The sequence below is a fragment of the Peromyscus leucopus genome, chromosome 3, assembly GCF_004664715.2.
Source record: "Peromyscus leucopus breed LL Stock chromosome 3, UCI_PerLeu_2.1, whole genome shotgun sequence".
Taxonomy (NCBI): Eukaryota; Metazoa; Chordata; class Mammalia; order Rodentia; family Cricetidae; genus Peromyscus; species Peromyscus leucopus.
This window is the reverse complement of record NC_051065.1, coordinates 131,109,119-131,135,271: the sequence shown is the minus strand read 5'-3', so window position 1 is coordinate 131,135,271 and position 26,153 is coordinate 131,109,119. Positions and strand designations below refer to the sequence as shown.

General features: G+C 44.0%; 1 protein-coding gene across 1 annotated transcript; it reads left to right on the top strand.

The window, feature by feature from the left end:
- Positions 1–24,892, top strand: Cmas (cytidine monophosphate N-acetylneuraminic acid synthetase). Its single transcript, XM_028879867.2, has 8 exons — positions 1–336; positions 12,236–12,378; positions 12,532–12,687; positions 16,773–16,906; positions 19,426–19,520; positions 20,071–20,242; positions 21,095–21,248; positions 24,320–24,892. Exons 1-8 carry the CDS (start codon positions 83–85, stop codon positions 24,508–24,510), a joined length of 1,299 nt encoding a protein of 432 aa, XP_028735700.1. The 5' UTR covers positions 1–82; the 3' UTR covers positions 24,511–24,892.
- The last annotated feature ends 1,261 nt before the right edge of the window (positions 24,893–26,153 follow it).

Below are 26,153 nucleotides of genomic sequence, written 5' to 3'. Positions count from 1 at the left end.
CAGCAGGCGGGCGGTACCGAGTGGAGTCGGCGGGGCCGAGCTCCCGGATGTGGAGACGTTGGGGCGGCGGCGTGGGAGGAAGATGGACGCGCTGGAGAAGGGGGCCGCCACGTCGGTGCCCGCCCCGCGCGGACGGCCGTCCCGGGGCCGGCCCCCGAAGCTGCAGCGCAGCCGGGGCGCGGGGCGCGGCCTGGAGAAGCCGCCGCATCTGGCGGCGCTAGTGCTGGCCCGCGGCGGCAGCAAAGGCATCCCGCTGAAGAACATCAAGCGCCTGGCGGGGGTTCCGCTCATTGGCTGGGTCCTGCGCGCCGCCCTGGATGCGGGGGTCTTCCAGAGGTGCGCATGTGCGGGAGCGGGGTCCGGGGGTCGGGGGTCGGGGTCCCCAGGCCTGACCCTGCACGGCCCCTGCTGATGGGCACCTGTCTCCTCTGGGCTGCGCGGACTGTCGGGTGCTGTTGCAAGGCCTGGGAGGCAGCAGGTGCATAAATGGAGTCCGGAGTTGGGACTCTCCAGCCTGGAGAGTCTTCCCTCACCTTTGGGGAAAAATACTCTAGCTGTGAGGCTGTGAGTCAGCACAATGCGAAAGCTTCCTACGTGTGTACGGAGTATGACTGTTTTATGGGTGTGAATGGCTTTCTCCTGCCTCTTGAACTTTGGCCTCTCTAACGACAGTTTAATTTCTGCATCATTTTGGTTCTACCAGATTGATCAGGAGTTACAAGTTGATGCCATTCATCAAAGGAGGAAGATAAAACCGTTTGCCAAGAATGAATTTAAATGCACATGCTAGCTGCAACCTGATTGTGCTTTTATTTATTGCTACCTTTGGATTTTAAGATGATTGATCCTGAAGAATATTAATTCCCCATATTACATAGGCAGATTTTTTATCCAACTTTGTTTAAAACTGCGATAGCAAAAGGTATAAATTTATTAATTTTCTGTATGTTTTAACCCAAAAGGAAGCTCTGGGTGGAGCCAAGCAAATAGAGCTGACATTCTGAAAATAACACGTAATAGGAAGTGTGCTACGGAGAGATAGGGGAGTGTTGGGGATTTGGTCAGTTCAGTCAACATTTCCAGAGCCCCACTTCTTGCCATACACATGCAAGGAAATAACAAGATAGTCCATACACAGTTCTATCCCATATGGAGGTCAGGTTTGGTTTTTGGTTTTTTCGTGTTTTTAACCCTCTCAGAATACAGACTGCAAAGGAGTGAGAAATGTGTATAGGCAACAGTGGCCAAGTAAAATCTCAAATTCATGGAAGGGAAGAGAGATCGAAGTCGTATTGACAGTAGATTGAGAACAAAATTATTATTTATGATTCAGGTCACATGTCAGGATATGACTTTCAGAGATGATTCAGAAAGGGTAGTGGTTGAACTGGAGAGATGGCCCGGCACTTGAGAACATGTGCTGTTCTTCCAGACGACCCAAGTTCAGCTCCCGGCACAATTGTTAGGTAGCTCACCGCTGCCTGTAACTCCAGCACCAGGAGATTGGATACCCTTTTCTGGTCTCCTCAGGCCCTTCCACTCACCTGCACGTTTCACACATGCACAGTCTTTTAAAAGGAGAGTGTGATTGACAGGAGATGGCTCTGTGGAGAGAGTGCTTGCCATGCCTGAGAAACTGAGTTCTAATTCCCTGAGCCCATGTAAAGTCCAGGTGAGGGACTAGTGCTTCTAATTACAGCAAGACAGGGGGTGGAGAAAGGAGAATCTGGAAACTCGTGCTGTATCCAGGGCACAACAAAGGAGACGCTGTCTGAAGGTGGAAGCTGAGGACCAGGACCTGCGGTTGCCCTCTGACCTCCACACATGACACATGTGCCATGACACTCAAGCCTGCACTCACACAAACATTACATACAAGTATCTCAAGAACAATAACCAGGCTTAAGGACAAAAGATGCATCCTGAGGAAGGCCGAAGAACAATTACCAAGTGAGGGAAGATTGTCAGATGAAAACTCAGCAAGTAGTGGCTAGCAGACATTGGAGGTTTTGCTGGGAAATTCCTGCTTTGTTTATTAAACTGTCTACGGGGAGCTGGTGAGATAACTCAGCAGATAACACACTTGCCACCGAGCCTTAGAACCTGAATTTGATCCCTGGGATCCTCCCAGTGGAAGGCGAGAACAGACTCCTCCACACACTGAGGCATTTGTGTGCCCCTCACTCCTACACACTACACACTAAGTGAAAAAATGTAGATGCACCCACATAAACTCCCATTAGGAGTAATGCAGGCCTCAGCTTCCTGAAGCTGTCCTCTGTCCATGTAGACTGAGTTGTTGCTGGTGTGGACAGTGTCTTGTGTTTCTTTGAGTTGCCTGCAGGACCTGTAGCAGCAGCAGCAACCAGGAGGAATAACCCCCCTTCCCTAGAACAGCAGCTTGAGTGTCTGTCCAGCTCCGCCCTCTCTAGCTTATACCAGGTGACTTCACTCGCCTGTTTCTGGTGGTACCTGCTTATGGGCATCCTCTGTGGGGACCTGTGGAGATTAACTGGGTAGTAGAAGGTAATAGACCAGCACTGCTTCTCTCAGTGTCTGCCGACTCATTCTGAAAAGTAGTCCTGTGCTACTGTTTGTGCCCCGCTTTGGAGTCAGCAGTGTGGCGGGGGTGAGGGTGCAGATCACAGCCTCGCCACCCAGTAATCACGATTCCATCCTCTCTCTACCCTAACATCTCCACCTACAGGACTTGGATGTACATCTGAGAGGAGAGGCTCGGAGAGGATTGCGGGAGATAATGTGCCTTCAGCCCTGATGTAACACTGACAGTTTTTCCTTGTATCAAGTGCTCCCATCGAGCAATCTGATTCTTCCCTTGGGCCACAGTTCCCTTGCATGTAAATGGAGAATTAGTAACCCTGAAAATGCCTTCAACCCTGACAGTCCTTTTTGACTTGGGGCGGTTAATGGAATCATGTCTTTATTCTGTCTTTCAGCTTTCAGCAGACTTATTCTAGACAGGGCCACACAGTATGTATTGCCAGTTTTGCAGGCCAGGTGCCCTCTTTTAACGTCTCAGTTCTGAGCCTGTATGTTGTAAAAGTGGCCGGTGGTCCATGGATGAAGGGATGTGGCCATCTGCCAGTAGAATGTTATCAACAGTCTGAGGGGGAAACACTGCCTTGCTCATTCTGGTAAACCATGTATCTTAGATCCTCAATTAAAATGTATAGATTGGAACTGAACTGGCTTCGTAGGACCCCTGGAAGACTTTGGAGCATCCTCCCTACCTACGGTTCTTGCTTTTCTTCCTTCAGCAAACACTGAAATTAGAAGGAAGAAACTTAGAGCAGCCTGCTGTGTGTTTTCAGGACCAGAGGAGACTGGAAATTCAGATTATTTTGTTCAAAGCCATGCTTTGGCTCAGCCTGAACATGATGGAAGTTAACAGAATGTTTCCAGGTTGCTAAACTATGCTGCTAAGATAGTCAGCAGTCCCCAAAAAGGCGAATGAGCATGTTCATTAGAGAACTGTTCTTTCAGCTGGGAAGAGTCTTGATTTTCAACCATGCATCAACAATGGTGTGAGCAAATCTGAGAGCAAGGTGGTCTTTTGAATCTTGTACAACAAAGTGGTGAAAATCAGCATACATTTTAGTTTCATTTCTAAGCCTGTGAGGGGCCTGTGCTCTGTTATTGTTCCTGAAATGACACTTCGTGGTTCAAGATAACTGCATAGGCACCATGGCCGATATTCTGTGTGCTGAGTTAGATAGAGTGTGACTTCATTCCATACTAAAGCTGTTGACTTCGACCTTGACATTTACTCCCCTGGAGTTGTTTTTAGGCCATCTTCTCATTCTTGTTCATTCTTTACCTTTTGCCCATTTTGCAGACACCCCTCAGCCAAAGAGAGATCTGTCCACCTGGTCCCTTTAGTCAAGAGGATCATTGTGTTCAATGTGTTGTATGTGTTCCTGTCCCCAGTGCCTCCATGTAACACATGACATGTGCTGTGGATATTACTCTATATAAATAAAACACTGATGGCCAGTGACCAGGCAGGAAGTATAGGCGGGACAAAGAGAGAGGAGAATTGGGGAAACAGGAAGAAGGAGGAGAGAGACACTGCAGCCACGGCCAGGAGAAGCAGCATGTAAAGACGCTGGTAAGCCACCAGCCACGTGGCAAGGTATAGATTTATAAAAATGTGTTAATTAAGATAAAAGAACAGTTAGCAAGAAGCCTGCCATGGCCATACAGTTTATAAGTGATATAAGCGTCTGAGTGATTATTTTATAAGTGGATTGTGGGACTGCGGGGCTTGGGGAACCTGGAGAGAAGCCCTCCAGCAACAGACATGCACAGAGCTTTTCAGTTTTCTTCCAGAGCAAATAAGCCAGTGTGCAGTCCTTTATTAGCTCTTCTGTTTCAAGGCTTGGAAAATTACCATTTTTACCCCTTCTTCCTGTGGCGGGTGATTTATATTTAATGCACTCAGCCGTAGGCATACCTATAGTTATCACGACCCTTGTGCTGCGGCACCACTGCTCTTGACCACTCACCTTTCATTCATTCATCAAACACAGCATATGTTAGTCATCAACAACTGTAAAGCGTGTGAGGGAAGGGAAGGCATTAGAAGGAGCATGCTTACTTAACTGTTCTCATGTCTCTCCCTGGCGGTTTAGCAGAAATTACAGCATTGTATGGGTCTGTTTCTATTGAAAGGCCAAGAGTTTGAATAAATGGACTGCCCTGCATCTGCTGTCATGCCTCAAGGTCTAAAGTAGTGCCTGGGATAGAATAGATTGCAGCAAACATTTCAAAATAAAGGGATGAGAAAAAGGAAGGATGACAAGCTGACAGACTTCTTTTTAAAAAAAATCACTGAAACCTCCACAGTTGAATGAATCCTCGCTCAGTTGTACTTCAGCTGTAAGCTAAATGCCAGGAATGTGTGCCTTCTTTTGGTTCATTTTTACTATATTCTGCTGTCCTCCCCCTCCACCTGCATTTTCAAAATCCAGTGCAGTTGCTTCATTGGCAGTTCACTTGGTTATATACTGTTGAGAAAAAAAAAAAATCTGTGGGCAAACTATTTACAGTGCAGAAGTCATGAGCTCTTTGCTTTGCACCAAGAGACATGAGTAGGTGCTGGAGACTTGACCATTAGCCTGTAGCCATCTTGTTGAACAGGCTTCCTCCGAGGGGGGAAAATTGGGGCTTATTGACTTTATCCATAACATGTTTTTCTCTGTCCTGCCAGTCAGCTCCCAAATAATGACACTTACTATTATATAAAGACTTCTTATTAATTATTAATTAAGAAAGCTCAGCCTTAGCTTACTTAGGCTTGTAGCTCTTGTAACTTAAATTAACTGATTTCTATTAATCTATGTGTTGTCACATGGCTCATGACTTTTACCTCTCCTGCATGTCCTGCTTCCTGTGCGTCCAGCTGGTGACTCCCCCTTTCTTCCCAGAGCTCTTTCTGTCTGGAAGTCCTGCCTACCTCCTGCCTAGCTATTGGCCATGTAGCTTTTTATTAAACCAATCAGAGTGACATATCTGTACACAGTGTCATCAAATATCTCAAAACATTTCCCCTTTTTGTTTAAATAAAAAAGAAAGGGTTTTAACTCTAACATAGTTAAATTTGTACAATAAGCACAATTATCAGGTAAAAATTACATTTGCAATGTCCAGTCCATTTGTATTTGGCAATTTTTAAGAAAATACTCTACTATCTGTCCTATCCTGATGAGTCCAAAGTTTTATACCCAAACCACTTTTTATCATAACTTGTATTACCAATTCAAAACTATCTCTTTAGATGTCAAAACATTTTCTTAGATAAACAATTTAAGCTTTTATATTTCTCAACTTTATAAACTTTACATCTCTTATGTAAGTTTTTTTTTTAATTTGGTAACAAGGAAAACTGTAACTAACTAGTCTTCAATCCCATCAAAGACCCAAGAAGGATATAATGTTACCTGAGTAAACAGGAAGGGTAGAGCAAACAACTTCCAAACCTATAGAAATGACAGAGACAGCTGGCTACCTAGATAGTCACCCAAGGTTCCTCTGCAACATTGGGGCATCTATCTTCAGTCAACAAGCCTAGAATTTCTGACAGACTTTTGTGAAGCAGGAATTCTGAAGGGCTGTCATACCTCATCTTGGCAAAGTTTGGCAGTTATTTTCTTTTGTGTCCTGCTTCTCAAGTTTGGACAGCATACTGTCAGCAGCTGAGGCCAGGGCAGTTTTTTGCCCAGTAGTTAACTTTTGCCAAAAAGAAAGCAAACTCCATATGGAGTTTCTTCAGTGCCCATCATCCTCTCTGAAGTAGATTGGTGATGCCAGGAGAAGATGTGCCTCATGGTCATGAAAAGCCTTGTGTTACTAAAACATCTTAAATGCCATTTTCTGTAGGTCTCTGAAGTGTTTAAAGATCACCTACCTATCTAATATATATCTCTGTTTGACCTTGAAAACATACCTAACATGACTACAAGTTTCTTCCAGGTAGACTAACTACTAACCTGCATTTCTTTATTATCCTAAATAGTTTGTAATAATAACTTTCAAGGTCTAGAAACTTACCTTACGTTGTTAACTGAGCTATATAGGTACAATACCTTAAATGAGTAGAAACATATATACAGTATAACAAAAACAACCTTAAATTTGTGTCAATATATAAAAATCCACACTGATATAAAATATTTAAGACTAGTAGTTGCATTTTTAGTTTAAAAGTAAATTCAGTAACCTATCCTTTTATCCTGTCATTCCCATATCCCCCTTTTCTTCTTAGAACGAGATCTCTGAATCTAATCTCCTTTGCTTAGTTTCCTCCATGACTGTGACCAATAACAACTTGCAGTCAACCCCCCTAAATGATGATAAACATCCATAATCCACTGAAGAACCCAAAACCACCCACCCCACCTCTTGGAAATGTGAGCATCATGTTTTCTAGACTGCTTCCTTTTGTCTTGGGGCGGGGGGCAGTGGCATCTTTAGGGGACCCTGAGAAAATTGAAATAATGGTCAAGTCCTGAGAGAGCTAGCTGTTGTCCAGTCTCTGTGTGATAGGAAAGTGCAGGGCTGATCTGAAGTCCTGACTGGAGTAGTCTGTGAGGCTGGATCATCTCAGCTAACCACCTTGAAATTTTCCTGAGCAGTTTGTAGTCTAAAGCTAATCTTTGGATGGTGTTTGTCAGCTTAGTGGCTTTACCACAATCCAGGTGGAATCTTCATTGTAGGACCCCATCATCCTTTTGGAGACTTCAAAGGTTGCTGTTAGGAGTACTGATGTTTCACTGCAGAAAACTTAAACATTTTAAATGTTAAATGCAGATCTCAGAGAAGTTAAAGGACTGCAATTAGTTAAGTACATCCAGAGTGCCAAGCTTAATTCCTAGTTACCTGATTCAGACTAAAGCCCGAAATCATGTACAAGAAGCTGGATGAAGGCTTTTCTAGAATTAGTTAGTACTCTATGTGATCATTAATATCACAACAGAAAATTTAAATATATAAATCTTTTAAATTTTGAGATAATATTTATACCTTAACAAAGGTTTTAAAGAGTCAAAGTAAAACCAAAGGATTATGAGATTAGTGCCAATAGAGTAGTCCTTTAATTTTGTTTTTTCTTCTGTCCCATACCTGGTGGCTTTTCTGACATGAGACAGATTTTGGATTTTCCTTTAAAAACATGCTTGGATTTAGAGAAGGATAGAGCCACTCTCCATCTCCGAAGCCAGCTTTAATTTTTAATTGAATTGGGACTACAATAAAAAGAATTTGCCTTATATGTCTGTAGAGAACAGCAGAAACACAAATTTGGGTAGATTTATGAAATTTTAACCTGTTGGAAATGTGCTATATCATTAGGCCATTTATTCTTTTTCTTGGGCATTTTCTCTGGATGATTTGTCCTTTTAGTTCAGATGTCTCATTTGTCCAGTGGTCTTTAGAATTCTTAGTTGGACGCCTTGGAAACAAAAACTTGCCCCAACCCTGACTTTGGGGAGTTTCCTTTTTGGCAGATTATATCTGATCAAATGAAAGGCATGTGTTAGTCCCTTAAATTAGTTTCAATTGAATGGCCATGCTGTTGTTTGAATCTAATCTTTATTAATTTTGATTGTATCCATAGCTTTTCTTCTCTTGTACAAACAAAAGCAAAACCTCTTCCCCAACGTAACACATATCCCTTTCTTTTTATTAAGCATATCTTTTGAAGTATAATTAGGTCTTTCTATAACTGCTTGTCCTGTAGGATTATGTGGTATACCTGTAATATGCTTTATGTTGTAATATGCAAAAATTGTTACATTTTACTAGAGACACATTGTCAGTCTTAATTTGTACAGGTATTTCCATGATGGCCATAACTCCTAATGTGTAATTACAAAATCATCTTTTCAGAACTCAAAGCAGTTGCCCATTGAAATCCTGAATATGTATCTATGGTATGGTGTATATATTTTTTATTTTTCAAACTCTGCAAAATGAAACACCTCCATTTGCAAAATTTCATTTCTTTGAGTACCCTTTGGGTTACTTCCTGCAGGTAGTGAGTTTGGTTATACAAGTAGGACATTTCCTTATAATTTCCTTGGTTTGTTGCCAAGTGATAGAAAATCATTCTTCAAACTCTTGCTATTAACATGGTGTTTCTTATGACATCCTGGGACTTCTAGCACATTTCCTACCAATAGGTGATCAATTTCATCATTACTTTGTGCTAGAGGGCCTGGTAGGCCTGTATGGGATCTGATATGTGTTATATGCATTTCTATTTCTGATCACTTCTTGTAATTGAATAAATAACAAAGCTAATTGTGAATCCTGGAATAAGTTCAGCAGTTTCAATATGTAAAACAACTTTCTGCATATTAAGAGTCATTAGCTATATTAAGAGCTTCTGGAAAATCTATAATACCATGAGAATAACATATAATTCTGACTTTTGAACTGAATCATAAGGGCTTTGAGCCACTTCACTTATATTTCCTGACTTACAGCCTACCTTTCCTGATTTATTTGAGTCAGTATAGAATGTAGGGACTCCAGAAATTGGTGTTCCCTGTACAATGTAAGGAAGGATCCAATTAGTTTCTTTTATAAACTGAAGTCTCTTGGTTTGGGGATATTTATTACTAATCTCTCAAAAAAAATTACTGCAAGTTCTTTACCAATGTTCATTTTCTGCCCATAATGAGGAAATTTCAGCAATAGTAAAAGGTACCACAATTTCTGCTGGGTCTATTCCTGCTAATTGATGAAGTTTAATTTTTTTTTCAGAATCAATTCAGAAATCTTTTCTACATAAGTCTTACTTTTTTACTCTGTTGGTGTGGTAAAATTATCCATTCTAAGATATTATCTTCTATCTGCATAAGAATTCCTGTAGGAAAATGCATAAAAGGTAAAATAACCAGAATATGATCAAGCTCTGGATCTAAGAGATCCACATGTGCATCCTGTAATGTCTTTTCTGTTAAAGCCAATTCTCTCTCAGCATCAGCTGATAATTTTCTTGGACTGTTTAAGTCTGTATCACCTTGTAAGGTTTGAAATAAATTACTTAAATCTTGAGTTGTCAATCCAATTGTTGGATATATTGAGTTAATATCTCCCAGCAATTTTTGAAAATCATTAAGAGTTTGTAATTGGTCTCTCCTGATTTGTACTTTCTATGGTTGAATTTTTTGTAAACCTATCTTATATCCTAGGTAATTAATTTGTATTTTTCAGGAACAATTTGTAATCCCCAATAAGGCAAAAAATTTTTTCACCTCTCCAAACACTTTTTCTAAGGTATCTGAGTCTGAATCAGCTAGTAAGATATCATCCATATAATGGTAAATTATAGATTAGTGAAACTGTTTAAAAATTATTTCCAATAGTTGTTTTACAAAATATTGGCACAAGGTAGGGCTGTTTAACATCTCTTGTAGAAGAATTTTCCACTGATATCTTTTAACACTCTGGGAATTATTATAAATAGGCACTGTGACGGCAAATTTTTCTTTATCCTTTTCTTGCAAAGGTATAGAAAAGAAGCAGTCTTTTAAATCAATCACTATGGTAGGCAATCTTTTAGGTAATAGAGAAGGCAAGGGAATTTCAAGCTGTAAAGATTGCATTGGCTGAATTATTTATGGCTCTTAAATGTTAACATTCTCCATTTTTCAGATTTTTTTTTTTTTGGTTTTTTTGAGACAGGGTTTCTCTGTGTAGCTTTGCGCCTTTCCTGGAACTCGCTTTGGAGACCAGGCTGGCCTCGAACTCACGGAGATCCGCCTGCCTCTGCCTCCCGAGTGCTGGGATTAAAGGCGCCAGATTTTGCTTTAATGGTAAATATAGGAGAGTTCTAAGAACTACTAGTTGATTCTTAGATATGTTGAGCATTTAACTGCCCCTGGACCAGCTGTTCTAATGCCTGTAATTTTTCTGACTTCACTGTATGTATTAGCCACCTGTGGCTTTAATTTTCCTCTCTGTCCTTCTAGCCCTATACACTCAACCATATTGTGGGAGATTCTGATGCTCCCAATACTGATATAAAGTTTGCTTTGAATCAAAGGGCAGAGCTAGCTGCTAGCTGACCAAATTAGCCATAGAGTTTTTGGAGGACCGAGAACAGATAGAGAGACACAGGAAGAAGTAGAGTGGGGGCTTAGAGTCTTGACCCTTTTTTGGATCGAGGAAAGAGATAGGAGGTCACTGATGTTTTCCTTGCTGCTTCTCTGATCATTCCGGTTCTTACCCCAGTATCTGACACCCGAGTTTTTATGGATAAAGAATAATTAGATAAACACTTCATCTGGTGACCCACATTGGGTCATATCTTCACATAGTGTAATCAAATATCTCACAACATTTATCCTTTAATTTAAATCCTCAGTTGTGTGTGTGTGCATGTGCGTGGGTGTGTGCCAGGGGAAGATGTCAAGTGTCCTGCGGTGTCACTCTCCACTTTATTCCATGAGAAGGATCTCTCACTGACTTTGGAGCTAGACCAGCAGCCACCAATTTTCAGCCATCCTTATCTTTCTGTCCTTCACAGTTCTGGGTTACATGCACCTTGCAACCGTGCCTGGCTTTTTGTACATGGAGGCTAGCAATTTGAACTCAGGTCCTTTGTTTGTATAGCAAGCACACTCACCCACAGAACTATTGTCCTGGCCCTTAAATCCTGTTTCTACAAATGCTGAAGGGAATGTGTGAACTTAATAAATGAAATCCACAGGTTGGAAATTTTTTCTTCCTTTCTTAAGTGATCTTGGATATATGGCATGTATACTCTTTTTCTCTTGGTAAATGCTGAATGAATGGGACAGAAAGCAAAGAGTACATGTATATGACAGACTACAAATCTTGAAAATATCTATATACTATCATTATTAAAGCATTGTGGCTCAAGTAATATTCATGTCTTCTATTTCTAGAAGTGGGCGTTTATGAAGGTTCAGAAAGCAGGAAAGTAGAAAGCAGAAGGTTCAGGGAAGCACTTTGCTCTCTGTCTTGGTCTTAGAGAATCAAGCAGGCAGCTGTGCATTGTGGTGATGACAGCAGATGTTCCTCAGCCAGAGCAGTCATGGCTGTATCATCAGTGGTTGTTGCCCGGGTATCCATGTGTTTTAAAAGTAAAGTTGAATTTTCTGATCACTGTGAACCCAGATCTGGATATTTACTCTTTTCTAAACTTAAGACTATTTCAATTAAGCAAGTCCAGCTTATTTCTACACATGTATTAGTCTCATATGTATGATGTTTTAGGTTATTTAAATTGGCATACAAAGCAGATCACCTTCAACTCACCTTGGATTTGACTTATGGTGCTGTCTTGCTTAGTCTGTCACCATCTTAAAAATACTGAGTTCATTTTTTCCTAGTTTATAGAATTATAATCTAGAGCTACCTAAATAACAGTTTATTGTGTTATTTTTATTTTTGCATTGTTTTGGATCTTTATGTTTTTGTTTCTTTTTGTTGATGGGGTTTTGAAATAGGGTCACCCTATGCGGCGTTGGCTGGCTTGGAACTTGGGGACATTGCCCCACCCCCACTCTGCTTCCTGAGCCTCCGGGGTCCAGGCGTGCACCACAGTGCCTAGATCAGTATCGCTCTAGTTGTACGAAAGCTTTTCCAGTGCCACGTTGTGTGCGCTGGTGCAGAGCTCTGTCTTGCTGTTGGCAGTCTCTCCTGGGGACTTAGTTATTTAACTTTCTTCTTATTGTCCAAACAGCGTGTGGGTTTCAACAGACCACGATGAAATTGAGAATGTGGCCAAACAGTTCGGTGCGCAGGTTCATCGAAGAAGTTCTGAAACATCCAAAGACAGCTCTACCTCACTCGACGCCATTGTAGAATTCCTTAATTATCACAATGGTATGAGTTTGACTACTCCACTCAAATTGTATGTGATCTGTAGCCATGTTCACCATCACACAAGACTTGGGTTAACATTTCCTTTAAGATCTCAGTATTTTGTGATCACCAGGACTGTGTGTGTTTGATGCCTTTTCTTTGTGTTGTCTTCAGAGGTTGACATTGTGGGGAATATCCAAGCCACGTCTCCATGTTTACATCCCACCGACCTCCAGAAAGTTGCAGAAATGATTCGAGAAGAAGGCTATGACTCTGTCTTCTCAGTGGTGAGGCGCCATCAGTTTCGATGGAGCGAAATTCAGAAAGGAGGTAAGTCAGCTCGTTGTACTGAAAGTCGGGCTTTGTCTCGTTTTGTGGATGTATACTATTAACAGTAAAGAGAGCTAAGGAGCAGAATAGTGCTTGGAGCACAGCTGCAGTAGGCCATGACAGGTTATTCCTGCCTAGACCTTGTTGTAAAGCAAAATGGTAAAAAAACAGATTTCCTCAGCTTCCCACTCCTTAGACACCCCAGCCTCTGTTTCTGGTAGTTGGCAATGCAGACAGTTTTTAGATCAGCTCCTTTGTGTTGGTTTTTGGCCTGTCAGCTGAGCATCAAGCCACACCAGCCCTCCAGACTGAACTAGTGCAGCACCTCCATAGGGAATCCTCAAGTCAAAGTGGGTGTTGAGGGTGAGGTGCTGTGAGGGCCTGTTCAATAAACTCAGCGAGTATTTAGGTTAAAGAGATGACAGATCCATAAGCGATTGCCATACATTGTAAAGAAGTTGGGAATGCTTGAGTAAGCGCCTCACAACCCCCAGAGTGAGTGCTGGCAACTGCTGTTTTATCTTTTCATGTGCTGCGACCCTTTGGAGCCCCGGGAAGCAGAATGCTGCTGGTGGACAGCGGCTGAACCAGGCCGACAATTCCTGGGCTCTGTTATATTTCTTGTTTATAAAATCGTAGCTGCTGTCTGTGTCAGCTGTGTGCCAGTCCATCACAGATTTCTGTGACATTTTCTGTCCTTGTTACAGTAGATGTGCATGTCCAACATGGTGGTCCTCGTGCCACTCATGCTGTGTTAACCATGCCAAACTCAAATGCCCCTTAAAAGTAGAAATACATATCACAGGGCAATGGGGGGATGGCTTGGTGAGTAAAGCATTTGCCACAGTGTATGAGGCCCAGCACTCTGATCCCCAAAACCTGTGTAAAAGGTGGGTGGACATTGCAGCCTCCTATAGACAGAGATAGGGGATTCCTGGGAAAGCTGGCTGGCTATCATCATCAGTCTGCAAGCTCTGGGTTTGATTGACAGACCTAGCTGCACAAAATGAAGTGCCTGAGGCAAATGTCAGGGCTGCACTTCTCTGCACCACCCCCCACATGCACACACGTGCTCATACACATGCGACCATCATAGACCTGTGCACACACCAAATAGAAGGAAAAGTACACGCTGCACTTCTGCAATTTCATGTGGATTAGGGGTCACAGTATCTTGTTAATAATCTTATACTTACTGCAGACTGAGATGAGGTGATGACTGTTTTCTCCTGGCATTTTAAGACTGTTTTCTGAAGTACTGTCGTGAAGATGTTGTCTTCTGTCTTCCGTGTTTTTCTCAGCAATGCAGCCGCCATTCCCGTGATTATTTGCCCAAGTGTAACACCTCATCTTCCTTGGGATGCTCCTAAGAGTCTGTGTCTTCTCTCTCCCCACATTGTGTGGTGATGTTTCTTAGTTCACCCCACAGTAGCTGGTAACTTAGCAGCAGTGACACTGTCACATGAGATGTTTCTCTAGTGTTTTCTTTGTCCTCTCTCTGGAATCCATTTGAAGTTAGTTTTGAGTAGTTTCTGGTTTGTGTTTCTCAGTCTGCCCTGCTGACCTTTTTCCTTACTCTGCTTACTTTTGAGCAATCCCAGCTGGCCTGAGTGCACTAACCGTCTATTCAGCCAGTTGGAGCCTTGAATTACTTCAGGGTTGTTGTTGTTGTTGATTTATAGTCTGCATATTTGAGTTCGTTTTTTAGGAATTCCATTCCCTGGTGAAATTTTCAAGTTTATCCACCTTCATGATCTTTTTCTTTAATGTCTTTAGCATATTGATGGCAGTTATTGAAAAGTTCTTTGTGCAAATTCCAGCATTTTTGGTTTTCACTGAGTCATCTCTCCTTCTGTTCGTCCTCTTGAATGTCCTTCCTGTTTCTGCTTCTCTGTGTCTCACGGTGTGGCATGTACCTGCCGTAGACGTTGGAATCCACATTTTCCTTCGGAAAGGACTCGCCTCCACCTCTGTGATACACAGGGATAAGGAGCTGGAGACGGGTTCAGTGAGAAGTTGTACAGACTCGCTGTAATTCCAGTCCACCGCCCCGTGCGGTGGGAAGGTCTCATAGGTACAGCTGACTCCCAGTCAGCCACCCTAGACAGTGTAGGAGACGCCATCACACCGTGCTGTGAGGACAGGAGAGCCATCACACAGTGAGTGCTGTGAGGACCGGAGACACCAGCCCTCTGGTACTGTGAGACGCTTGCCTGCTCTCCAGCCCGCCCTCCTGCCCCTTGTGTGTGGCATGGCGGTGGGGAGAACCGGTGATACAGTTGTCCTGTACCTGACAGTCTACACTTGTCCATGAGTCTGGATCTTTTCTCAAGTCTTCATGCAGCAGACTTCCTCTGGTTGTGCCAAGTGTGAGCTTGCTCATCTGCCCTCACCCTCCATAAAGTGTCTCCAAGGAGAAGGGCTTGTCCTGTCCCATCTTACTGAGTCCCCTGAATTTTTAGCTGCCTGTCCACACCTCTGTTGTAGGTTCCCTGAAGGCAGAGAGTTCTATCTGTTGAAGTCCAGAAGCCTGAAAAATGTGTTGCCACTAGCTAGTCAAACATATTTGCTGAGTTTCCTTAATTTACGTCAGACACAGTCAGATGGCACAGAATGTGGTTAGTAAGGGAAGTGGGTATAGGTTAGTCATGGGAGCCTTCTCATACAGAGGTGACAGCCCAAAGTAAGATTCTGGAGTGACACCAACATGTACATGTATGCATACCTGAATACATACACATATGTATATACCCCACAAATATACATACACATGCATGTATACCCAAACACATCGTTATACACAGACTTGGGTGTAGTCGAAGTTTTCCTGTGTCCTGCCCAGCCCGTGGTCAGGACAAATCTCTCCCACCCACAGTCCTGCAGCTGCTTATAAAATAATCACGCAGAGGCTTAATATTGTTTATAAATTGTATGGCCATGGCAGGCTTCTTACTAGCTAGCTCTTATAACTTAACTCAACGCATAACTATTAATCTCTGTATCACCACGTGTTCCATGGCTTTACCTGTGTCGCATTAAATATTGCTCTTTCGGTGGCTGGCTCGTGTCTCTCTGCCTCCACCTTTCTTCTTTTCTGTCTCCCTCCTTGGATTTACCACCTGCCTCTAAGCTACCTTGCCATAGGCTAAAGCAGCTTATGTATTAGCCAGTGGGAACAACATGTATTCATAGCTTACAGAAAGACATCCCCCAGCAATTGGGGGGAATCCAGTCAGAGCAGAAGGGACTCTCTATATTGATAACAAAAGCTTCACTGTCCATCCATTATACTCTTTAGTGTTGACACTGCTGGGCTTTCATTATCAATATCATAAATATTTATTTTTGTGTTTCATATATCTTAAACACCAAATAAAAACATTTACCTATTTTCACTGGTGTAAAGCTTTGATATGGGCTCAGAGTGTAGATCAGTTGGTCATACTTGCCTAGCATGCACAAGGCCCTGAGTTCACATCAGCCTTGCATAATACTGGGCATGTTGGCACATGACTGTCATGTCATCCTGTCACTCAGGAAGTAGAGCCAGGAACATCAGAAGTTTAAGGTCATATTCAGCTAAGTAGGGAATTTCAGGCCAGCCAGGGTTACATGAAACTCAAAAACAAAAAAAGCCAAAACCTTTCAGTGATTTAATAGGAAAGTCCTTAGTTTTCTGTGATAATTCTATGAAAGCACTTTCTAACCGTGTTAGATAAATGCGCACACACTGTATTTCTGCAGCTGGAAATAATAAGAAATAGACTAAAGAGGTCAAGTTTGGAATGATATTTTATGACAAGTCCCAATCCTTGGGAGCTGTTCGAAGGTTGCCTGCATGCCCTCCAGAATCACAGAACTTGTAGAAATACCTTAAACCTGAATTTCTCTGAATTCCTTCATGAAATAATTTTTCTGATATTAACAGTTTAAAAGTAGATACAAGTAATTGTCCCTCTAGAAGTAGTACCTTTTGTTTCTCTAGATACAGATGTATGCATTCTGAGGGGGTTTTTATTTGTGCCTTTACTAAGTGAACAGTGTCTATTCTAAGTAATGTAGACTACTGTAGCTTTTGCTTTTAGTTCGTGAAGTGACTGAGCCTCTGAACTTGAATCCAGCTAAACGGCCTCGGCGACAAGACTGGGATGGAGAGTTATATGAAAACGGCTCATTTTATTTTGCTAAAAGACATTTGATAGAGATGGGTTACTTACAGGTTTGTATATTCATTTTATACAACTCTTCAAACCCTCTGTGTTGTGCTTGGAGTTCTGGGAGAGAAGCTTGGCTACATCATCTCTCGATGAAGGGTAGGGAGAGAAGCTTGGCTACATCATCTCTCGATGAAGGGTAGGGAGAGAAGCTTGAGTCCGCCATCTCTAGAGGAAAGGTATGGAGAGAAGTTTGGCTCCATCATCTCTAGAGGAAAGGTATGGAGAGAAGTTTGGCTCCATCATCTCTGGAAGACAGGTGGAGTATAATCAGACTGCTAGCTCTGCAGCTTTACCTCCAAATTCACAGTAAATATCTTTGGAGTCTGTTTAGTTGAATATTGAGATAAAAATGAGATAAGGGCTGAGAGCTGATAGTGTCTTCCTGTTCTCATTAACCCACTCAGTTGTTTGTGGTCCACATTAGGTTACAATTAGATTATGGGTATATGGTTAAATAATTTCTACTACTTTAAAACAGAAAACAACCAATTCAGTGATCTGAGAGAGCATTGACCTGGTTTTCTGGAAGGCCAAATTCTGTCTCTCTGTGTGTCACCTTGACTCTATTGTTCTGTGTGCTTGCTGGCTGCTCTTGTTTTGAAATAAGAGGACTGGCAGTCTCTCATTCTTAGAGCCTGCATGGCTACATCACATCCTGGAAAACTGGTTCATTTTCATATCGCTGCCAAGCACCCCTACCGTGGGCTGTGGAAAACGCTACATGTCACCTACAGCACTCCGCATAGCTGAGGAGGAACATTGTCATTGCTGCCCCACTTTGCAGAGGTGACAACTGCAGCTCTGGACATAGAGTAATTAGGAGCTGGCTCAGGATAGGAGCGCTGGCTGCTCTTCCAGAGGACCCAGGTTCAATTCCCAGCACCCACATGGCAGCTCACGACCATCTGTAACTCCAGTTCTGGCAGATTCAGCACCTTCTTCTGTCCTCCTTGGACACTGTATGCATGTGGTGCACAGACATATGTCCATATCTTTATAAATAAATACATTTGTATAAATGAAATAATTCAGGACAGAAGCAATACTGTTGAGATTTAGGCCCTGTTGTGTGGTATTTTGTTTGTGTTCTGACAAATGAAGCTTGCCTGGAGATCAGAGGACAGAGCTAGCCACTAGTTAACCACAGAGGCCAGGCAGTGGTGCACACAGCTTTAATCCCAGCACATGGGAGGTGGAAACAGGATTTTGCCCGTTCAGTCTGAGGATTCATAGAGACAGGATCCCCACACATTCAGTCTGAGATTTCATAGAGGTAAGAAGTCTCTGGTGGCTGGCTGCTCTGCCTCTCTCTCCAGGCAAGCTTTATTTGTCTGAACACAAAATATCACACAACCAGGCCCTTAGAGGGAAGGAGGGGTCAGGGAAATGGCTCGCTGAGTAAAGCACTTGACACACATGTGAGGACTTGAGTTCAGATCCCCAGAAGCCACCAAGTGCCTGGTGGTTATGGGGACCGCCTGTAATTCCAGTATTCAAAAGATGAGTGTGGGCATCCCCTGGGCAAGCTGGCTAGTTAGGGTGGTCTGTCCCAATGAATAAGGTGGGAAGTGGTTAAGGGAGACTCCCAACGTCAGCCTGAGCCCTTCACATGTGCGTGATCCAGGTTCATGTGCCCCACACGTGTGTATCCACACACATGTGAACAGCATGAGGGAAAGAGTAGTTCAATGGTGGCCCGCCTTCTGAGCATGTGCAGGACTGGTTCCAGTTCCCAACATCAAAAGGGAAACCTCTCCACTCTAAAATTTCTCCCGTGATTCATATTCTGAAAACAAAGGATTTTTCCCCCTAGTCTTCATATCAGTACATAGGCAAACAGAGGTCTGACCCTTCTAGTTACAGTCTAGAGTTCAGGTTAGATTTCACACACAGGTACCCCCACTCCCCTGCCACCCTTGGCTCTTTTCTGGGGACAGCTGTGGTCTAGTCCTTCCCAAATGTGTGAAGAAAATTGTGTTTCTCATTGTAACATGATTTGTGAAAACAGTTTTTAGAAATGAAGTCGCCCTGTAATTGGTCTAGTCATTGAAACAGCATCAGAGGAGTGGTCCCTCTCTTGCCCTGTACCCCAGGCACGCACGGCCTCAGCCCTGACATGCACCGTGCACCCCAGGACCTGAGACAGTCTGCAGCAGTAGCTGCAGGTGCCCACCCCAACCCTGGTCTGGGACCAAAGACTGAAAGCCTGCTGTCAGATGATGAGAGGGCACCTTGCAGAGGGAAAGTAGCAGCTCTCGGCGTCCTCAGAAAGCTCTTGTGATCAGAGCTGAGGAGGTGCCTTTCACCCCAGACAGGTCTGTTTAAAGGAAAACAGGGAAATTGCATGGTAGACAGAATTTGAAAACTCATTTGTTGGTTTGAACTTTGTTTTCAGAATAATCACTGTGGGTGTGTTGCTGGTTTACAGGATTATTTGTTTTCTCAATAATGCAAACCCAGATCTAAGCTGCGTATACATAAGTGAATATCAGAACACTCACAGCATTTCTGTTGTCTTTAGGGTGGAAAAATGGCATATTATGAAATGCGAGCTGAGCATAGTGTGGATATAGACGTGGACATTGATTGGCCGATTGCAGAGCAAAGAGTTTTAAGGTAAAAGAAGGAGAAAAGCCTGTGGTAGCCATGGACCAGGGCCCAGTGCTATTTTTAGCGTGTTTAACTAGCCTTGTAGACATTGATTTGAGATAGTCTTTGTACTCAGTTTCCTCCAACGGGAAAGGTGTGCTTATAAAACACACCTGTGATGACACCTTTGCAAGCTGGGTGGTGTGGTTTGGCTAAGCGGCGAGTTGCCGTGCTGTCTGCAAAGTGCACAGTGAAGTGGATTTGAAGAGTGATGCTGTCTGCTGCACTGCCCTTGGCCAGACGTCAGTGCGGGGGGAGTCCACTGCCCTCGGCCAGACGTCAGTGCGGGGGGAGTCCACTGCCCTCGGCCAGACGTCAGTGCGGGGGGAGTCCACTGCCCTCGGCCAGACGTCAGTGCGGGGGGAGTCCACTGCCCTCGGCCAGACGTCAGTGCGGGGGGAGTCCACTGCCCTCGGCCAGACGTCAGTGCGGGGGGAGTCCACTGCCCTTGGCCAGACGTCAGCGCGGGGGGAGTTGCATTTGTGCTCAGGAGTTCTGTCGTCTTGGTTTCTTTCAGATTTGGCTATTTTGGAAAAGAGAAACTGAAAGAGATAAAGCTTTTGGTTTGCAATATTGATGGATGTCTCACCAATGGCCACATTTATGTATCAGGAGACCAAAAAGAAATAATATCTTACGATGTAAAAGATGCTATTGGCATAAGTTTATTAAAGAAAAGTGGTATTGAGGTATGTGCTCCCTAAATACAGCGTATGTACAAGATTTTGACTCAAGGTCAAAGAATATTGCAGTAATGAAGAGATTTAAAGTTTTACTGTTTACATAGAGTTTTCCAAGTACTGCTTGGTATATGCCTAAAGAACTCTGACACTGGAAAGATGAAATTGGGGGTTTTCCAGTTCGTTAATATCTCCTATTTAATCATACATTAAGCACACTTCTTTCTTTCCCATGGGACTTTGGAACAAGAAAGATTTCCTTAATTCGTGTGGGCACCTAGAAAGGGGCAACACTTTGTAGACTTTTAAAGTACGGCCTATTCATGTGAATGGAAGGGTTAATTGGGAGTAATTTAATGTATAGGCGTATTTCTTAAAACCAAGGTTGAGCCGGGCCTGGTGATACACACCTGAAAGGCAGCACTAGGGAGTGAGACAAGAAGAGCGTGAGTTCAAGGACTGACTGTAACTCAGCGTGACCTTGTCTCAAGATAACACCTGGAAAGGGGCCTGGAGATGGAACTCGGTGATAAAACACTTGCCTAGCATGCTTGCATGATACCTTGGATAGACACAGTCCACAGTTCGAGAGGGGAAAAGTTAAGTGCAGTTCACTAGAAATCTCGACTGCAGCTGGAGATGGACGCTCCTCCTGAGCAGTTGTTGACTTCCAGGGACAGGCTGTGTGTCCCCTGGCACAGCTGGCGTGTCACCTTGACAGGCTTTAGAGGCCACACATGCTTTGTTTTGCTGTTGATTTTCCTAACTGGCCCTTCAGGTCAGAGGACCACTCATTTGTGACTTGGTTTATTCCCAAGCCTATCTGTTTCCCTCCCTTCTAACGGCCCGCTTCTTTTCCAGGTGAGACTCATCTCAGAAAGGGCCTGCTCCAAGCAGACACTCTCCGCCTTAAAGCTGGACTGCAAAGCAGAAGTCAGTGTGTCAGACAAGCTGGCCATCGTGGACGAGTGGAGGAAGGAGATGGGCCTGTGCTGGAAAGAAGTGGCCTATCTCGGTGGGTCATTCGCAGATCTGCTTGTCCTGTCCGGATAACCAGGGGGAAAGTCCCCAAATGACTGTAGGGAAGTGGACATCTCTTAAACTGCAGACCAGAGCATCACATGAGAACAGTCTGGGCCAGTGGGTAATGGCAATCGCTGTCCAGTTTGATGACCACAGTTCAATTGCCAGGATACCCGTGGTAGAGAGAGCTGACCTTTGAAAGATGCCCTACCCTTTAACCTCCACAGGGGTAGGGTTGGCACATGCTCACCCCGAGTTTCTAGTACACGAGAACATTTTTTTCTATTTGCTTTTTACAACAAATTCCAGTTTGAGAAAGAAACTGGGGTAATGTGCCAATGATGGAGAGAACAAGAATCCGTCTAAATTGCTGAAGAATGCAGCCCCTGAGCCCAGTGGATTTGAAACGGCCATCTGTGTTTATCGGCATGATCAGATAGGTCTGAGATTTTCATGTTAGTGCTAAGCAGACAGGCTTAGCGGGTCCCTACAGTGTGCAGGCAAGGAACTAGTTGCTAGAACCATAAGCATTATGTGTACAGGGTTGACAGCCCTGTGATATCAGCATTGTAAGTATTAAGATATACTAGCTGCTAAGGTGCACAGTAACTACAAATCATGCATGATGTGCATATGGGCAGATCACACCAGCCGCAAGGTCACCCGAGCCCGTGGTCTTGAAATATGGAATAGCTTTGGAGCCAAATGTAGAGAAAATGCAATAAGACATTTGTAGAAAGCGCCAGCCATGCAATACATAGGGTCCCCACCGTGCCCCTTACCCATGAGGCTCAAAGAAACTTTCCTATGACTGACTTTACGTATTCTAATCAACAAACTAAGCAAACCTTAGAAAGAGAAACAAAGATCCAAGGCTTCACATTGTGTAGGAAATGTGTCGTTTATGTAGGCCGAGGCCCCGAGTCAGATCCAAAAGGCATTGACAGAGGAGAAGTGATAACCACACTGGGCAGGTCCACTTGTCTGCATGTCAGAAAATGTTCCTATCGCGACAATGAAGGGCTTGTACGAAAAAAAAAAAGAAAAAACTTAGAGTACATCCGAAATTTTTACTCAAAATATGAGCAGTGTTTCGAATGGGCACATAAATGTATAAAAACACATTCCAGGGCTGGAGAGATGGCTCAGAGGTTAAGAGCACTGGCTGTTCTCTCTGACAGCCCAGGTTTGATTCCCAACACCCACACAGGGATTCATAGCCATTTGTTAACTCCGGTTCTGGGGCATCCAGCGCCCTCTCTGGGCCCCCACAGGCACTGCATGAACATGGTGTACAGACATACATACAGGCACAACACTCATACACATAAAATACAATAAAAACCTCCTGTTAAATTCCTTGACAGTATTGACACTGCCAGGCATGGTGGTGTGTACATGTGGCCAGCATGGGGAGGCAGGGGGAGCGCAGGGTCAAGCTTGCGTCTCAGCAACTCTCAGAAGAAAAATTAGAGACAGGATTGTGCAGAGAAATGCCGATTTTACTCTTTCTCTTCAGTGGAATCCACTCAGTTTACTTATATTGAGTTATAGGGAAACATGTCTGTGTGTGGACACATAGCACATGGGAAACAGCATTTCCATAACTGTAGTTATGCCCAAAATGGTGACTCTGTCCCACTGGAGGGCTCTGGTGTTTTTTCTAAAAGAGAGGTTGGGCAGGCGGGTGGAGGGAGGGTGGAGTTTTGTTAATGTAATTTAGTATTTCTTTTGGTGGCTCCAGTATGGCAGCTTCCCTACAAATAGTATAGGACATAGAAGTCAGAGAGCTGGTGTAGACGGAAAAGGGAGGGAGTTGGATTAGCAAAATGTACCCTGAGGGCTTGTTTTGCCTCCTGTTTTTAAACATTTCAGAATGAAAATGGCAATTTTGAAGGGTTGGGGAGAGGTCTCAGACTCCTGTTCAGATGTCCAGCCTCCGTGTAAAAGCTGGGTATAATGCCCTGTGCTGTGACCCTGTTGATGGGAAGAGGACATGGGCGAGGCTTTGGAGCTGGGTGCCTAGCTAGTCTATGTCAGTGGCGAACTCTGGCTCCACTGAGAGACCTGCCGTAAAGAAGTAGATGAAGAGCCAGCCAGATGGCCCAGAGGATGAGGGCACTTGCTTTCAAGCCTGATGACTTGAGCTAAACCCTGAGCCCACAATGTAGCAGGAACAACCCACCTCCCACAGGTTAACCTGTGCCTTCCATGTGCACACACTAAACAGATGAATAAGGGACTGAGGAAGACAACGGACGTTGACCCCTGTCCTCTCTGCAAGTGCACACCTGCACACAAAATGGCATGTTTGGAGACAGTTGGCAGTGTTTGACCATGTAATAGTTATTAAATTACTTTAAGGAATCATTATTTATTGTGTGAGTTTGATAATTTTTCTGGTAGGTATAAATGCTTGAAAATATGGGGATAAAGGCCAAGAGGTAGTGTCCACACCTTTAATCCCAGCACTCAGGAGGCAGAGGCAGGCAGATCTCTGAGTTCAAGGCCACCTGTCTACAGAGTGAGTTTCAGTACAGCCAGGGCTACACAGAGAAACCCTTCTTGAAAGAAAAGAAGTTTGGGGCTAAAGTCTGTCTGCAAATTCCTTCCACACTCTTTTTCCAAGAAAACTAGGGTATAGGACAGAGAAAGAGGTAGCGATTAAATAATCTAAAACTGATCATCATTAACTATGATACCTTGCACATACTTGAAATTTCCCTTAACAAGGTTATCGTTTGTAATTCAAGTACAGAATTTCTGATAATTACAATACACGGGGGCTGGAGAGGTGGCTCAGCCATTAAAGGCTGGGCTCACAACCAACGATTACAATACACAGTAGGTAAAGGGTACACCCCATTCTCCCTCCACGGCTGGGAAGAGCTTGTTCTGTACTGCTTAGGGAAAGCCCCGCTCACACTTGTGCTTAAAGGTGTTGTTTTGTTCCGATTGTTAGTGTTCCCACTGTTGTTCCTCATCACCTCTGGGTTGTGGGTTGCATCATTTAGCTAGAACATTTTGTCTTTCATACTTGACTGATGCTCATCTCGATTGCAGGCAATGAAGTGTCGGATGAAGAATGTTTGAAGAGAGCGGGCCTTAGCGCTGTTCCTGCCGACGCCTGCTCCGGGGCCCAGAAGGCTGTGGGGTACATTTGCAAATGCAACGGTGGCCGGGGGGCCATCCGGGAGTTTGCAGAGCACATTTTCCTCCTGATAGAGAAGGTTAATAACTCATGCCAAAAATAGAAGTGGTGTCGTGTGGGGAAGCAGGGACGCAGGCTCCGTCGGGCACTTGACTTGTGTGTTCATCACATCCATGGTGTAATCTGCAGACCTGTGATCTGATTTGTGAGATTCCTGACTCTTCTCAAAGAGTTCCTCAAATCATTGTTCCAGAACCCACGAGATAATTATGTTTGCTTTCCTCTGGTGCAAGGTAATTGCTGGCCGAGGGATTGATCTAGTGTTCCTCAGACTTTTAGTAAATGCAAGAGACATCATAAACAATCAACTTTGTGTGTACCCTGTCGAACTGTGTTTGTGTGGTTTTAATGATGCTGAGTTTTATTTATTTGAAGGCAGTGTGTCTGGTAAGACACACCCGTGTTAATAAAGTTCACAAACTTGATGAAGTTTCTGTTCTGTAGAAGACACTTCCTAGGCACTTACTTTAAGCATTAGCTGTACAGTCTCAGAAACAAGCGACTGGACGCCGAGTGTGACACATGTTGATTGTGCTTTGTATATGCACACTGAGAGAACACACACACACACACACACACACACACACACACAGAGATCTAAATACGTCCGTGTCTTTGCCTGACATGTACTGATTTAGAAAAGGCAGATGATCCATTGGCAGCCATAGCTGAAGCAATGCTACCTTCATATACTAAACTCAGCTTCCACTATGACTCTGTGGCCAATGCAGATTGTCCCCACTGAATTCCAAGAACGAGGCATCAGCTCATAAATGTAGCCGCTTAAATAGGAAGTGTTGCTTACGGAACATTTACAGCTCTTCCCACCATTAAAAAGGAACTCCTTAGTGCTAACTAAAAGTAGGTCCTTCGTGCCCACTGTGTAGTCTCCAGTCCTGTCACCACGGATCTGCAATTCTGAGGTGTCCCTAGAAGGCAGGCCGGAGTTAGAGGAAGAGACAAGTGGCTTCATCGTCATCTGCTTGCCTGTGACCGGACTTCCCCCTTGACTTCCTGCGTGTCCTACTGTATTCTCTGGCTCCCCAAGGTTCTCACCCCAGTTTTCTCCTCTAATCTCGGCACACGTGTGTCCCATCTAACCACCATCCCCTAGGCTGTCTGTCGCAGGCTGTGCATGCAGTGAGCCAGAGCCTTGGGCTGCACTTGTCACAGCCTAGGTGGTGTGATGGCACATGCCTCACTCTGGCACTCAGGAGTTCAGTGCCATCATGAAACCCTGTCTCAAAACAAGTAAGGAGAGTCAAGATAGCTTGCCTCAGTTTCTCCTCTGCACCTGTTCAGTCAGCAGGTTTTGAGTCTGATGCTGCCAGCCCCACACCCTTCAGTCTTCTCTAGGTCCCTTGTTCCAGTGTTTGATGTTAACTTTTGCAGAATCTTCTGATTACTCCATGCTGACCACAGAAAAGAACCACTTCAGTTCAAACCCTGGCCACAACCACTTCCGATGACTGTGGATGGTCCAGTTAGTCAAGGGTTTGTGTGACTTTTCAACAGCAGCCCTGTTTAGCCATATCAGCATGAACTGTTCATTCCTCAGGAACGTGCTCCCACAGGAGCTGCTGTGAGAAGTACAGTGCACCAGGGGCCCTGTTCCAGACTACAGGGTGGGAGTGCAGCGTCACTGTGGAAACACTGGAAAGATGCTGTGTGTTCATCTGTGGCAGG

Coding starts and splice junctions, on each gene's coding strand:
- Cmas (XM_028879867.2), top strand. CDS start 83: ATGGACGCGCTGGAGAAGGGGGCCGCCACGTCGGTGCCCGCCCCGCGC. Junction 12,688..16,772: donor GAGCGAAATTCAGAAAGGAG/GTAAGTCAGCTC, acceptor TTTTGCTTTTAG/TTCGTGAAGTGACTGAGCCT. Junction 20,243..21,094: donor TAAAGAAAAGTGGTATTGAG/GTATGTGCTCCC, acceptor CTTCTTTTCCAG/GTGAGACTCATCTCAGAAAG.